This window comes from Mytilus galloprovincialis, chromosome 10 (assembly GCF_965363235.1).
Source record: "Mytilus galloprovincialis chromosome 10, xbMytGall1.hap1.1, whole genome shotgun sequence".
NCBI classification, from domain to species: domain Eukaryota; kingdom Metazoa; phylum Mollusca; class Bivalvia; order Mytilida; family Mytilidae; genus Mytilus; species Mytilus galloprovincialis.
The window spans coordinates 33,629,662-33,644,183 of NC_134847.1; the positions used below are offsets into that span (position 1 = coordinate 33,629,662).

A 14,522-nucleotide genomic window follows, 5' to 3' on the forward strand; every position below is an offset into this window, starting at 1 on the left:
CAGTGTCATCTGGTTAATAAATATGTAAACGTCATTATAACAAATTGTTGACCTATAAGATATATTTGTGTCTCAACGCATTTATTACTAAGGCTTTTCTATCTAAGGAATAGATTACCTTAGCTGTATTTGACTATTTTTTTAGGAATTTGATCCTCAGTACTCTTTAACTTCGTACTTTATTTGGCCTTCTTAACTTTTTTGGGTTCGAGCGTCACTGATGAGTGCTTTTGTAGATAAAACGCGCGTCTGGCGCAAAATATCAAATTTCATTTCTGGTATATATGATTAATTTATTTGACAGTGTGGATTTGCGTGGTGGATGATGCTTGCATAGCAGGAGACGCGTAACGGCGTTCCATGTCTCGCTCCTTTTGAGGTTGATGTGAATCCCTCAGTTTTGTTTGTTTTCCACATTTCAATCATCTCAATCGATTTTAAGAAATTTGAGCTTTAGGAAACTACTGTTGCCTAAGTGTAAATATATATATTTTTTATTATCCTTATCTTATTTCGCAATGGACGTCATTTCGCAATGGGCGATGAAATGAAAACATTTACATTATAAGTGAAACTTCATCATGCACGTTCGTCTGCAGTTTATTTTTTAAGATTTTGCTAATTTTAATGCATAATTTCCCTTATACTGCTTTGAGAACTTTTTTGGCTTTTCGTAGACTTTCTTTTTTTAGATTTGGCTTGAAAAATTCATGCGTGAAAATATTCCTTGTATCTGACGACTCGTTTTTTTTTCTCTAAATCGTGATTGCAAGCAGTTAAGTGATTTTGCAAAACATAACATGAATTAGACACTTAAAATTGTTATTGATATCCACTTACATTATAGAGGAATGGGTGATGGGGTGATTACTGAATCATTAATATTTATATGGAAACACACTTTTGATGAATGATGTTATTGAATGTGACCTGATATATATCTTCCGTGTAATGGTAATAAATATACATGAAGGGGTTTAAAAAGGGAAATTTAGGTTAGATACAATGATATAAAGCAACATGAATTACACACACAAAAAATCGAGATGAATCTAGGCTGTTAACCTTAGTGCACTTCTGCAATCTTGTGATCCGTAACCTATAAGCAAGGATTTTGAAACTGTAACAAACGGAAATACTACTGTGTTTAATATCGATGACACGGATATAGAAAACACTTAGTTAAATTGTCATGGTGAACGTAAAATTGAAGAATTGATGATGCATAAGTGATGCAGTTGATAAATAATACAAGAAAACCATCTATCTTGTGAAACAGAACAGAGGATTGAATGGGGTTTACAGAATAGATAATAAAGGATTGGTGCTAAATTAAAGGGACAAAAAAAAAAAAGAATACAGAAAATATGAAAAAAATCAATAAAGAAAAATAGGCCAAAAATTAGTAAAAATAGATAAAAATGAAGATCTACCTGAATTTAGGGACTTCTTCAAACCCTTATAATAATCTTTGATTTAAACGTTCTCTGGTATCTTTCACCTCTCTTCTTCTCTGGAGAAAATGTGTTGAAAGTCATCCCTGGGCATTTGAAACGGTTATGATAGTTTAGTTATTCAGTCCATTCAAAATGATATTTTGAATGTATGAACAAGTAAGACGGAACAGTATGATCTTTTTTTTTGCAGAAATTTTGTTCAAATTGTCACTAACGATTTATCATATAACTTACATATGAGATAACCCAAAGTTTTTGGTAGGGTTCGTGTTGCTAAGTCTTTAGTTTATACTGTGTCTTGTGTACTATTATTTTTCTGTTTGTCTGTTTATTTTTTAGCCATGGCGTTGTTGGTTTATTTTCGATTTATGAGTTTGAATGTCCCTCTGGTATCTTTTGTCTCTCTTTAAATATTTTGAATGATTTTGATTTGACAATTTATTTGTGAGCTAGAGCAAAAACTTAAAGTAATGACGAACATCGATAATTTTGTTTTATCTATTTTATGCAAGAATATCGTTTTTAATTTAGGGTGTTCTCATCAAATCTTGTTTTTTTTTATTGTGTTTCTAAAATGCAAAATCAAAATTTAGGTAATGAGTTGGACACAATTTCAAATACATTATTTTCTATTCCCGTTAAACTAAACTTCACGATGGTATTAAAATAGATTTGTAATGCCTTTGTGGCTTTTGATTTTCACAGGCCGTGATAAGTACCTTGTCTTATTTGTTCGTTTACAGTATAGTCTTGTTCACACAGATGCATAATGTATAGTAATATCGGCTTTTCAACCCATAATAACTTTATCAATAAGACATTTTGTCTTTAATTTCAAGGTCAACTTCTCACAATTAAGATGATAAACAAACATGATAAATGCAATTTGAATAAAAAAAATCTAGGTCTCTAGGTTATTAAAGGATAAACAAACTCAACATAATTGATTTTTTTTTTATTTATATAACTTAATAGCCTGGGATATGCAACATGTATGAAACCTTTTTGTGCAGATGTGCTGCATCAAAATTTTTGCTATCGCTTCAGTTTCCATAAATTGATTAAAACTTCTGAGATATATTGACCGGATTATTAAAGAAATTACATCGCATGAGACTGTTATCACAAGCAGAAAAAAAATTGTCGATAGTATCTTAAAATTTGTGTTTATGCATTTCTTTAATTGCTATTGAGACAAATTATCGACAAAGCAATTCATTAAGAGTCGTAACTTTAACATTTAATCTAATTTGAAACAGTAAACGTTTTATAAAACAAAGTTTTATAAAAACGATTTTTGTAACATTTTTTTCTTTTTGTGGAGATTTACGTTTCAGTTTTATTGTGCAATTAAAACTAAAAATTTTAAAACACAAATTGTCCATAAGTATTGTGTCAAAACCACAAAACATCAAGATGCGTTTATACCGACATATAAATTTGGAATAACTTTGTTAAATAGGGACAACAGTACTTTGCCATGATTAATACCTTATCTCATTTGTTCGTTTACAGTAAAGTCTTGATCACACAAATGCATAATGTATAGCAATATCGGCTTTTCAACACATGCTAAATTTACCCTTACAAATATTCTATTTGTAATTTCAAAGTCAACTTCTCACAATTATGATGATAAACAAGCATGATAAATGCAATTTGAATAAAAAATCTAGGTCTCTAAGTTTTTGGAGGATAAACAAACTATCCATAATTGATTTTTTTATGATTTATATAACTTGTTAGCCTGGGATATACAATATGTTTAAAACTTTTTTGTGCAGATGTGGTGCATCAAATTTACGCTATCGCTTCAGTTTCCGTAAATTGATTAAAAATTTTAAGTTATATTAACTGGATTATTATAGGATCTACATCGCATGCGTGACTGTTATCACAAGCAAAAAAAAAATGTCGATAATATCTTAAAATTTGTGTTTATGTATTTCTTAAATGGCAATTGAGACAAATTATCAACAAGGCACTTGACATTAAAGTAGTAAACTTAACATTTAATCTGATTTGAAACAATAAATTTTCCATAAAAACATTTTTTACAACGTCTATTTATGTTATATTTTTTTTCTTGTTGGGATTTACGTTATAGTTTTCATATAAAAACTAAGAATTTAAAATACAGATTGTCAATAAGGATAATGTATGACTGAAAAACATCAAGATCCATATTTACAGGTATATGAATTTGGAATAACTTATAAAAATATATGTAATCATGTAATGTTTTATAAGTTTTTGCAATGACAGCTACACTGTATTTGCTATTTATATGGTTATTCAATTGTTCATACGCCGAACTCTAACTAAAATAACGTCATTAGTTAAATTTCCTATCCCGAGACGCTTTTAGCAAATCAAAAAGATAAATATCTATTATGTGATCATTTTTTATAAATTTTCTGTAACAAAACTTTGAACTTTTTGAAAAACTAAGGATTGTCTAATCCCAGGAATAGATTACCTTAGCCGTATTTGGCACAACTTTTTGGAATTTTGGGTCCTCAATGCTCTTCAACTTTGTACTTGTTTGGCTTTACAACTATTTTGATCTGAGCGTCACTGATGAGTCTTATGTAGACGAAACGCGCGTCTGGCGTAATAAATTATAGTCCTGGTACCTTTGATTACTATTAACGCTTTAAAAAAGAATATTTTACAATGCATTAAGATTCTGAAAAGGTTAATTGATGACGATTAAAAATACAGAGCACTTAAATGTAAGCTTAAGGAATTCATTTATATAGACAGGTAGTTATTAAAAATTAAAAAAACGCATGACAAACTATAAAAAAAATCTGTATATTATGTTTGTCAGGAATCTAGCTCTACTATTTATTTTCTGGGTATTGTACGGAAAGATAATAAACTAGATTCATGAATGAGTTTCGATAACAATATACATTTTATCATTATAAAGATTGATATCATGATTAGTGTCAACGACTTTTGGGTCCGCATACCTACGGGAAATGAAATAGTTTAATCTTTTGGCGGCAAAAATTGATACAAGGCTAAAACCGAAACACTCGCTATTGGGCGGACGTTTATTTTTCTGAGAACTATAAGCATAACTTCTGCGAGACCACCAAAGTAGTTTAAACATTTGATATAATATATTTGTTCACATGTTTTTTTAAGAAAAACATGCATCAGGTACACTCGTGAATAAAATTACAAGTTGATAATTAAATACCATAAAGTCACGATATCGGAAGCCGTTACATTGCACTAATATCAATGCCCTCTGCATGAACGATTATTGTTTTGTTTCAGTGTATCTTTAATGAGGGTCAATAGGGTGATAAACAGTACTTTGTGTGTTTGATGTTAATTATAAAATTAGAAATAAAAACTGTTCCTTAATTATTATATCTAGTAACAACAGTTTTATGTCGCATTAAGTTGAAATGAGCAGAAACCGTTGTTGTATAGTTGAAGGTTTAAGGAATATAAACAAAACGAATTTACGATTGACTTTTATTTAAATGCACGTTTCCATGCGTGCCATTTGAGTTGTCCGTCAAAGTGGTTCAGCATTTCCTCATCAACTATTGATAATCAATACGTTGGTCATTACAAGTAAATCGGCTCTGATAAGTGGTATTCGTTGATTCTATAAAGGAAAATGAAAGACGGACTCCATTCATGGCGGTCAACCGGTATGATGAATTTTGTAAAACGTTTTTAAGAAATTAATTAAATTCAACACTGGTCATACTTAATCTTACGCTGTCTTGACTGGCTGTAAAGCCCTCGCGCAGTAATTTACTGCGATCGTTCATATTAATTACTAAGACGGGGTTTCAGAATCTATTCAGTATTCAATATTGACAAATAATTATCTTGGCTGATATAAGAGTGGCTCTAATATCATTTCATATAACTACATAAGTTAATTTGAAAACGTATCATTATTAGATAACGGTGTTATGAACTAGCTATATCTGAATTAACAGTAGTGAAGAGACGAGATTAGGCGTGTTGCCGTTTGACTACTCGTATTTTTTGTATGAAATGAATATGTTTATTTTAAATCCGTTTTAGAGCTGCTGATCATTTGCAAGTACCTTCTCATTGGCTTAGGACATACAATGACAGATACATTTAGATTCATGTAGATGTAAATGACGTAAATGTAGGTCATTAACAGTTCTCCAATGAACGTAATTGTATCACGAAATAATCAACTTTTGTACGGTATCAGTAGTTGACGGGTTTAATTTGTGAGCGTGTTTGATGTGTGAAATGTATTATGTTTTACACTCCTACCCGTTTAATCTCGTATTATGAAAAAGAATATGTGAAATGTCTAAAAATTTGATAGATAACGTCATATCATTGGCTTTTATGTCACTTAAATATTTAATAGAACAATAAAAAGTGTGTTTTCCTAAAAGATGATGTATTGTGTATAGTTCCGTTCGTAAAAGTTGCAAATCTCGATACACCATTACATCAGTACAGAGCTATAACAAAAAGAATGAATATTTGATATGGTGAATTTAAGTGTATTTGTCTTTTAAAACTTGTTTCTTGTGCATGTGTCTTTTTTTACTGCAGGATACTGAACATAAGGAATTGATGTAATTGTTTTATAGAATTCTGCCTCTTACATATTTTGCTACACGTGTGCATTTGAGTTTTTTGCTGGAGGATACTAAACATAAGGAGTAGATGTAAATTTCTGACTCTAACATATATTTTGCTACACGTGTATTTATGTGTTTTTACTGGAGGATACTGAACATTAGAATCAAATGTAAGTTTTTTTTCCAACGTACTTATTATTTTTTCTATACAACAAAATTAGCACATACATTCGTTGCTTTTGGCATGGGTCATTTGAATGAATATTGGTGAAAGTAAAACGAGCTTCAAATAGAAATATATATCCTACAAGAGACAACATTCATCAGCATTCATGCAACTACCGCATTATGGTACAGCAAGGTGTGAACAACTGTTTGCAAAACATATTTTTCAAATTGATGACTTCACTATTTTTTTTTATTCTTGTCTTTTGTTTTTGCTGATGTGTTTTGTCTAGATGCCTTGTTGTTTTACTATATTGACATATTTGTTTGTTTTATAGTGGTTAAGATTATATCACAGTGCCCCTATTTTTGACATTGCTACCTTTTTTGTCTGTTGGTTTCGTTCACACATTGTTGTCATGTAATGGAATTTGTTGCGACTGTCATACTAGTGAGAGGTTTTGATTTTATTTGACCTCAGAGTTTGTCATTTGATATGGACTTTCCGTTTTTAAGTGTCCTCTGAGCTTGTTATCTTTTGTTATTGAAGATCAGTTTGTTTGAAGTAGTGCAATATACTATATTAATACATTGTATATGATATATTTTGTTGACGTTCTAAATACTATAAATTACAATAAGATAACTACAAATATCAACAATATAGACATCTTAGTGCAAAAATGCAATTTACGAGTTATTTGATTTCTTCTGCTTTTAGATTGTAGCATTTGCCTTGACAATGATGGTTATATCTCTCGTTTCCGTATTGTACTTATTTTACTGTTAACGTATTAATATTCATTATTTTGTCAGTTTTATCCACAACGGATGCATATATCTCATGAAGAAAAATCTTTCGTTTGACGGATTTAAGTGATATTTACCAATAATAGCATGAACTACCGGATTATTTGATCGTATAGTTAATAAAAAGGTGTTTGTATACTAAAAAGTCATTGCCCTTTTATACGTTAAACAATTTTGAAAGACTGTATCATATTCCATCTTAGTTTTCTTGTCTAATTATCAATTTTTGATTCATGATCAACGTCATATAACTATATTTGTTTGGCTTTTTAACTATTTGGATGTGAGCGTCACTGATGAATCTTATGTAGACGAAACGCGCGTCTAGCGTATTAAATTATAATCCTTGTACTTTTGATAACTATATATGAATTTAATATGTTCACAAATACATCTTATTTATACATTGTTTCTCTATTAAGTTTCAAAGACTTGTTAGAGGCAAATGTATTTGTATAGATATGAAACCATGATGATGTGATATGATTATCCATTAGATTATCCTCCTTTGGAAACAAAATGACGTAAAGGGTTAGCAAATGTAGGTCGCTGTATGGCTTTCAAACATTGAGCAAAACACAAACCGCACGGCAGATTATAAAAGCTCGCGGAATAAAAAATGTAAAACAATCAAAACAAGTAAACACACGGCGTGTTTTATTTATAAAAAAATAACCGAAAAAAATATGATAAAAAGTTTAAAAGAATTTTTTTTTCTGGATCTGAGGTTTTAAAGAAATTTGTTTGATTTATTATCGCAATCTCCTGGTCAGCTTTACTTTAAACATTTTCAAACACTGATATAATTTTACCACAATGGTAGCATTATTTTAAGGAAAAGGTCTGACAAGATTATAGTAGTGTTTTTTTTAAATTTAAAGTTATACTCATTAAAATTGATTTTGATATTGTGTAGCTTTCTAAGAGATACAATTCAAATCATAGTTTTATGTATGCACTTTCAGGTAAGGATCATTTTGAAAATATTTTCAATCTGAAAAAGGCAATAACAATGTAGCTTTTGTTCCCGAAAATTTGTAAGGTTTTACTATTTTATACATTTAAAATTCTGCCGGTAGTAAACATGTTTATATATTTGCCTCAAGTGGAACAGGATATGCTTACCCCACCGAAGTACCCGAGATCAGCCCATGTTTTTAAGATACAGATCAATTCGTTTGGGTTCCAAATATTAGTCATTGCAAAATTTTAGTGAAAAATATATAGAAGTTTGCATTCCTTATTCGTTAGTGAGTGATTCACATCACGTTTACATATCATTATTCTGTACCGGAAGTGTTTATAACCAATTACAGTACAAAATTATTAATTGTTCAAAAATATTAGATTTTATATAAAAAATACATACAATGAATTACCTACAAATAATTGCTGGTGGACTATCAGTCCCCGAGGGTATCATCAGCTCAGTAGTCAGTATTTCGGTACTGACATGATTTAACAAACGTTACTAAAATTGTCCGTTTATAAATTTATCAATTATTAAGAAACTAAGGTTTCAACTCTCTCAGGCAAAGTTGGCTTTACATGAATTTGGCTATCTTTTTAAGGTATTTTTGAAATATAGCTCTTCAACGGTTTTGGTACTTATACATCTTCGGATTTCAAATGTTTGGCTTTGAGAGTTCCTGATGAAAGTAAATCCAGAAAAGCGCGTCGGACGCAAGAAATTATTAAACGTGTTGTTTTCAATTTTTATAACGACGATACTGATAGGTTTGCTAAGCACATGAAAATAAAATGCAATCAAAGATACAAAGATTAAAATTTTGTACGCCTGGCGTGCGGGTGCGTCAACAAAAGACTCATTAGTGGAATTCGATTCACAAGTTAAATTAACCAAAAAAATATGAAAACAGTAAAATAAAAAAAATAACTGAACTACGAGGAAAATTCAAGACGGAAAGTCCGTAACTAAATCGCAAAAACAATAGTTCTTACACATCAAATGAATGGATAACAACTGCGATATTCCTGACTTGGTACGGGCAATTTCTTATGCAGAAAATATCACTCGTTACGGTCGCACAAAATTTCATTATGCCATATTGAAGTTGTTAAACATTGAGGACCCACAATGTCGGAATATCAGGAGTACAGTTCTGAACATACACGCAATATGAAATACTTGCTATTAGATGGTGATCGATTAACAAATAACATTGACTGGTTTTGTTTATAAAGACTACAGAAAAAGGTAGTCGCTATAGTATTTTTTTTTATAATGCGATGTAATACAAGAGAAGAGACTTAATACAGTCTTGTTCGATTAGACGTATGTTCTATAATTTGTACTATAGAATATCTGAATAAGCTGCATCGCTATTCGTTCATAACTTATGTCAAACAATTTAGCACTGAGAATCACTGAACATGTCTTGAATTGTCAGAAAACGCATCTAGTGCAGTTGAATTTGTATTATTATTACAATAACCAAGCTGTCAAACATGAATTATTAAAGTCTTTTCATAATAAAAGTACAACTTCCATATAATTTCGAAAATTAATGCATGTGATTTTACTTATAACGTAGTACAAGCACAATAACGGAAGGATGGAAAACTATTTGTTTAATCCCATTATAGTAGTATACCATTAGTAATTGATATAGATAATCATTTACGTTAAATAAATTTAAAATTGTATTGCATTTTTTTTTTTCAGATATTTCACTGTTAAACATCAAATTTGCTAGGATACACATTTCGGAGGAAATTCAAAGCAGTGGATAATTTACAGAACTTTTCAAAAGAACAAATCACGTGACCGTTAAAAAACTCCAGCATAGTCAATGTATACTAATTTTAAATTTAATCTTCATTGGAATAATATGTTAGCAAAAAAATGTTGATGGAATTCAAAATAATCGTAGGATTGGTTCTTGTGATTGAGTTCCTCACAGGAGTCTTTTTTAACATAGCTGTTCTTCTTCTGCCGGCGCCAAAATGGTCGAAAAACATGACAACCGGCAACAACTTGATCAGAAATCTCCATATTTTTGATTTGTCAATTTGTGTATTTTTAATGCCGATAACATTTGCCGTATTAATGCATTCGCCTCACGTCAATGAAATATTGTGTTTTTTCCATGAATCACTTATTGCTTTCTCTGCTAGTGGATTGTGTGTGAATGTACTATTTATTAGTTTAGAACGATATGGCTCGGTAGCAACATTAGTGTTTCAACCAGGAAAAAATCCAAAAGCATTTGTCACGATTATTTGGATTGTGGCCACTGTTGGATTTGTTCTACCGTGGATCAATCTTGCTTTTAAAACTACCGATATCAAAGCTGTTATAAAAGCGGAAGAAAACAAAAGTCTCATTGACTGTGAACACTTAATAACATCATATAATGAATATAACATTTACGAAATTTATGCACTTGGAATATTCGGTGTATCTTTTACAGGTATCGTGTTTTGTTATGTTGGCATTTATAGAATTGCTAAAAAGCGTTTAAAATTAAAGGGAGACAATGGAGGCACTTCAAAGCTGCAATCAGTTTCGAAACAGAACCAAGAAAAGAGGGCGTTCAAAGTTACCGTATCCATAGTTGGATGTTTCTTGTTCTGTTGGTCGTTATTTGTAACAGTTAGTTTGGTAGAGATGCTTGTCCCGCCCAATACAGCAGTGAATGGTGCGCACCTCGTCTCACTCACAGTCGTGTTTTTATCCACCGTGATTCATCCTATACTTTATAGGTTTATTCATGGAGATATCAAACGCATTTTTAAAAGAAGGGGAGATACTACAGAAAATTCACTATCATTTACTAAAAGCAATGCTGTGGGTCCAACTACTACAACACAAAAGACTTTGGTTGAGTCTATAGAACCTGATTCTATGATAAGTAATCCGACGACAACTAATCACACAGATAAGCCACGAACAACATTTGAAAACAATTTGCAAGTACCAACAGAACACATTCCGTCATTGCGGTCACAAATAACCAATATTGGTGAAAAAGACACAATATTTATCAGCTCAGCATAGTTTTAACTGTGATTAGTTCAATGTAATATTCTTTATAACATTCTACAGCTTTATGATCGTCTTTGGTAAATGATTTTTACTTTATCTCCGAATTTACCCGCTGATACGTTGTTTTGTTTTAAAATTGGTGTTGGTTGAAATATTCAAAGTGAAATAATACATTTTAACTAAGAGAGTTATCAGATTTACTCTTTCAAATAAAACACCGATAAGAAGGGAAAAAAAATCAACATACTCAATTTCCCAATCACTGAGTAAAAACTTTGAATCAGGAATAATATCAAAGAAAATATAAGTTCAATACGACTTCCTGTTTCCTCACTAAAAAGAATAAATACAGATATTGAAATGAAACACTTAATTATATTTGCACTTATGTATTTAGAAATAATTAGAAAGTTTTGTTTTTGATTTATTTAATATTAATGTACTAGTACTTTCGTTTTACACATTGCAAATTGAAATTTGTGGTACTGTTTTCTACTGAATAAAATATATTCTAATTGAATCGATATCAAAGTCAAATATGATTAAAATGAGACGTGAGGTAGTCCTCAATGGGGAAGCTACCTTAAAATAAAATGAAAAATACATTATATCTGTGTGTTTGTTTATACTTCTTGTAGATTCTTATAGATGTATAGGGAGAGGTTGAGGTTTCACAAAACATATTCAATCCCGCAGCATAATTGCACCCGTCAAAAGTCAAGAGCCTTTGACCTTTGTTAGTCTCATGACCAGCCTACGTCAGTTATCGGGTGCGGGATTTTCTCGCTGTGTTGAAGACTCATTGGTAGCCATGAGCTGTTTTCATCTCTTTGGTCTCTTAAGGAGGTAGACCTGGTTAAGGGAAATAACTCGTAAAATCATCAGTACGTTTGTGTCAACAATTTTCAAAAATATATTCTAAGCTTCTAGGTTACATAGATTATTTTCAATCTGTTTCAGGTAAATGCTTAAAATCCATTGATGAACTTGTCTTTAACAAACGCTTTACTGATTTACAGAGTTATCTCTCTGAACCAAGGTCTACCCCTTAAGGCACAGTCCCAGTTTCCAATTCTCATTAGGTTTGCTATTTTGTTTTGTGTACTGTTGTTTGTCTGTTTGTCTTTTTCTTTTTTTGTCATGGCGTTGTCAGTTTATTTTCTATTTATAAGTTTGAATGTCAACTTTGTATCCTTCGACTTTCTTGTATAAGAATGAAAATAGAAAATATATATACAAAACTGTTATCCTTAATACATTCGACTCTATTTTTTTTTATCAAGTCATAATCTATATCGGCACGAATATAACACATATACATGGACTTTCGTCTCAAGTCAATAGTTAATTTTCAAATAACCGACTTGACTCCGGAATTGATATTTTTTCTACAGGTTACCTTCTCTGTCGTAGAACATCTTGGTACTCGGTCAAGCAAGAGCAACTTGAATAAGTAAATTTAAGATTTTAATCAATGTTGAGGGAAAGTTAACTTGTAAATGCGTATTATATATGAAAAATACATCGGAAAACAGTAAATTTTACTCCCAAGTTGCACCGATTATATGTTTAGATTTTGCTCGTAATTGACCGAGAAGGAGGATGTCCTATCACACATCTGTTGAAAAATTATAAAAAACTGGAGTCAATGGCCGTTAATATGAAAATGGTCTATTTTCAGGTGTTTTCGGCTTATAAATTTACGTAAGTTTACTGTAGTCGATTAATAAGTTTCACATTAAGTTATAACCTGGAATTATTATCAATGTTTTCAATTGTACCATAAAGAATATATGTATTCACTAGCGTCCCTGAGGTGAACATGGCAATCATTGAAGAGATCTTTTTGATCACTATAATTATTCAACTGATGTTATGTTTTGAATAGTCTTAACAGCTTCGAACACATGAAATTTATAAAGTATTGCTTTCATTTTGAAAACCTCGTGATGATCACATGTTGCTGTGATATAACTATGATAATCTAGAACATGGTTAAGTATACCAAAACGTTCACTCCTTGATTAATTGATTAGACTTGTCATAGGATGAAAGTATAACTTGCACTTGATGTGTATGGAAAACACAAATTAACTCAAAAAGTTAAACAGAAAAGCATGATAATAATAAATAAAGTTTAATTACATATGTCATACATAGTTGAAAGTCATTTGAAATTAGAAAAAAACATGGGAACAGTTAAATAAATGTATTCAGTCGGAAAACAACTTGATAAAAAAAGAGTTACTGTAAAACCACAGTATTCAAACAATTTACATAACTTTAATATTTGCCAAAACTAACACCATGGGGGAACTGAAGTCTTTCGAAATAAATTGTGATTTGCCAGATTTGTAGTAAACGCATCAACCCGGAAGTTTCCGAATGACAAAAGTTATCTCCCATTTCGTCTATCATATTGAAAACGACATGTTTGCCAGTTACGTTGCTTTCGCCGGAAATTTGAATATTCTGACACGAATGCAACTGACGCTGCGTAAGGTTTCTGTTAATCCACAAATCAAAATATGCATTTGATAGAAGAATAATTTCGGAAGAAAATGAGGGCTGTTGTCAGGTATATGGTAATTTATTAATATTTTTAATTATTTTTTATCTAAAGTAGGGAAGGCAATTCAAGATGGCGACTTAGATCCCTTTAGGTTTTTTTAGTATACGGATATGGATAGTAAACTTCACATTGCCAGAAAACAAAGAAATAGTGGTGGCAACGTTAAATACGTTAATAAAGTAATGCAGATAGACAGGAAATAATAAAAAAATAAATTAAAAACATTGATTTACAAAATTTTAATCTGCTAACCGAGTCCCTGTGAGTTTTTCTTCTTGTCCGACATGTGCCGCACTTCGGATAACTATTGGTATGACATAACCTTGTTTATTGTGGAGAAGGCTTACATAGGCTATGCCTGTTGCACAATCCAATTCAATTTATTTAACATGTTTAAATAAAATATTGTTTAAACTAAAACTAACTAAACTTTGTTTATTAAAACTCAGTAAATGTCAAATTATCTTGCACTAATACCTCACTGCAGGTACATGTATAAGTTAGAATTAAATAATATCATATTTAAAAAGCAAAGTTATATATTAGACCGTAACAAACAGACACAACACAGAAAAGAAATGAAAAAGGAACAATATATCCAGTTAAAAAACGAGAAGATACCGAAACGACGATCAAAAACCACAAATCAATACAATCCTGATAATACCATAAAAAAGAAGACCGAAAAAAACGAAAACACCAACACGAATTCAACTAAAAAAAACGGGGGTTATTAATATTTATACAAATCTAAAGACAAGATGTTTACTAAACTAATGGTAAACGCTTGTTCATCATGGTAATTGGACTGGTGAAGTAGCGACGCGTACCACATGCGGATCAGGATTTTGTGCCATTTTAGAGCATTTGAAATATTCCCGGTTTTTCGTGGGATTCGAGTT

The 14,522-nt window shown here is 30.9% G+C and overlaps 1 protein-coding gene across 4 annotated transcripts in view; it reads left to right on the forward strand.

Annotated features, from left to right (window-relative positions):
* LOC143047427 (G-protein coupled receptor 22-like) overlaps positions 1 to 11,658 on the forward strand; it is a 36,740-nt gene extending 25,082 nt beyond the window's left edge. For 3 of the 4 annotated variants that reach the window (XM_076220486.1, XM_076220485.1, XM_076220487.1), the window contains one exon: positions 9,726 to 11,658. In XM_076220486.1, the coding sequence (XP_076076601.1) occupies positions 9,906 to 11,060 (1,155 nt within the window). In that variant the 5' untranslated portion in view covers positions 9,726 to 9,905 and the 3' untranslated portion in view covers positions 11,061 to 11,658. Of the gene's footprint in view, positions 1 to 5,979; positions 6,235 to 9,725 lie in introns of those variants that run through there. The other variant, XM_076220488.1, reaches the window with a different exon arrangement.
* Positions 11,659 to 14,522: the final 2,864 nt, after the last annotated feature.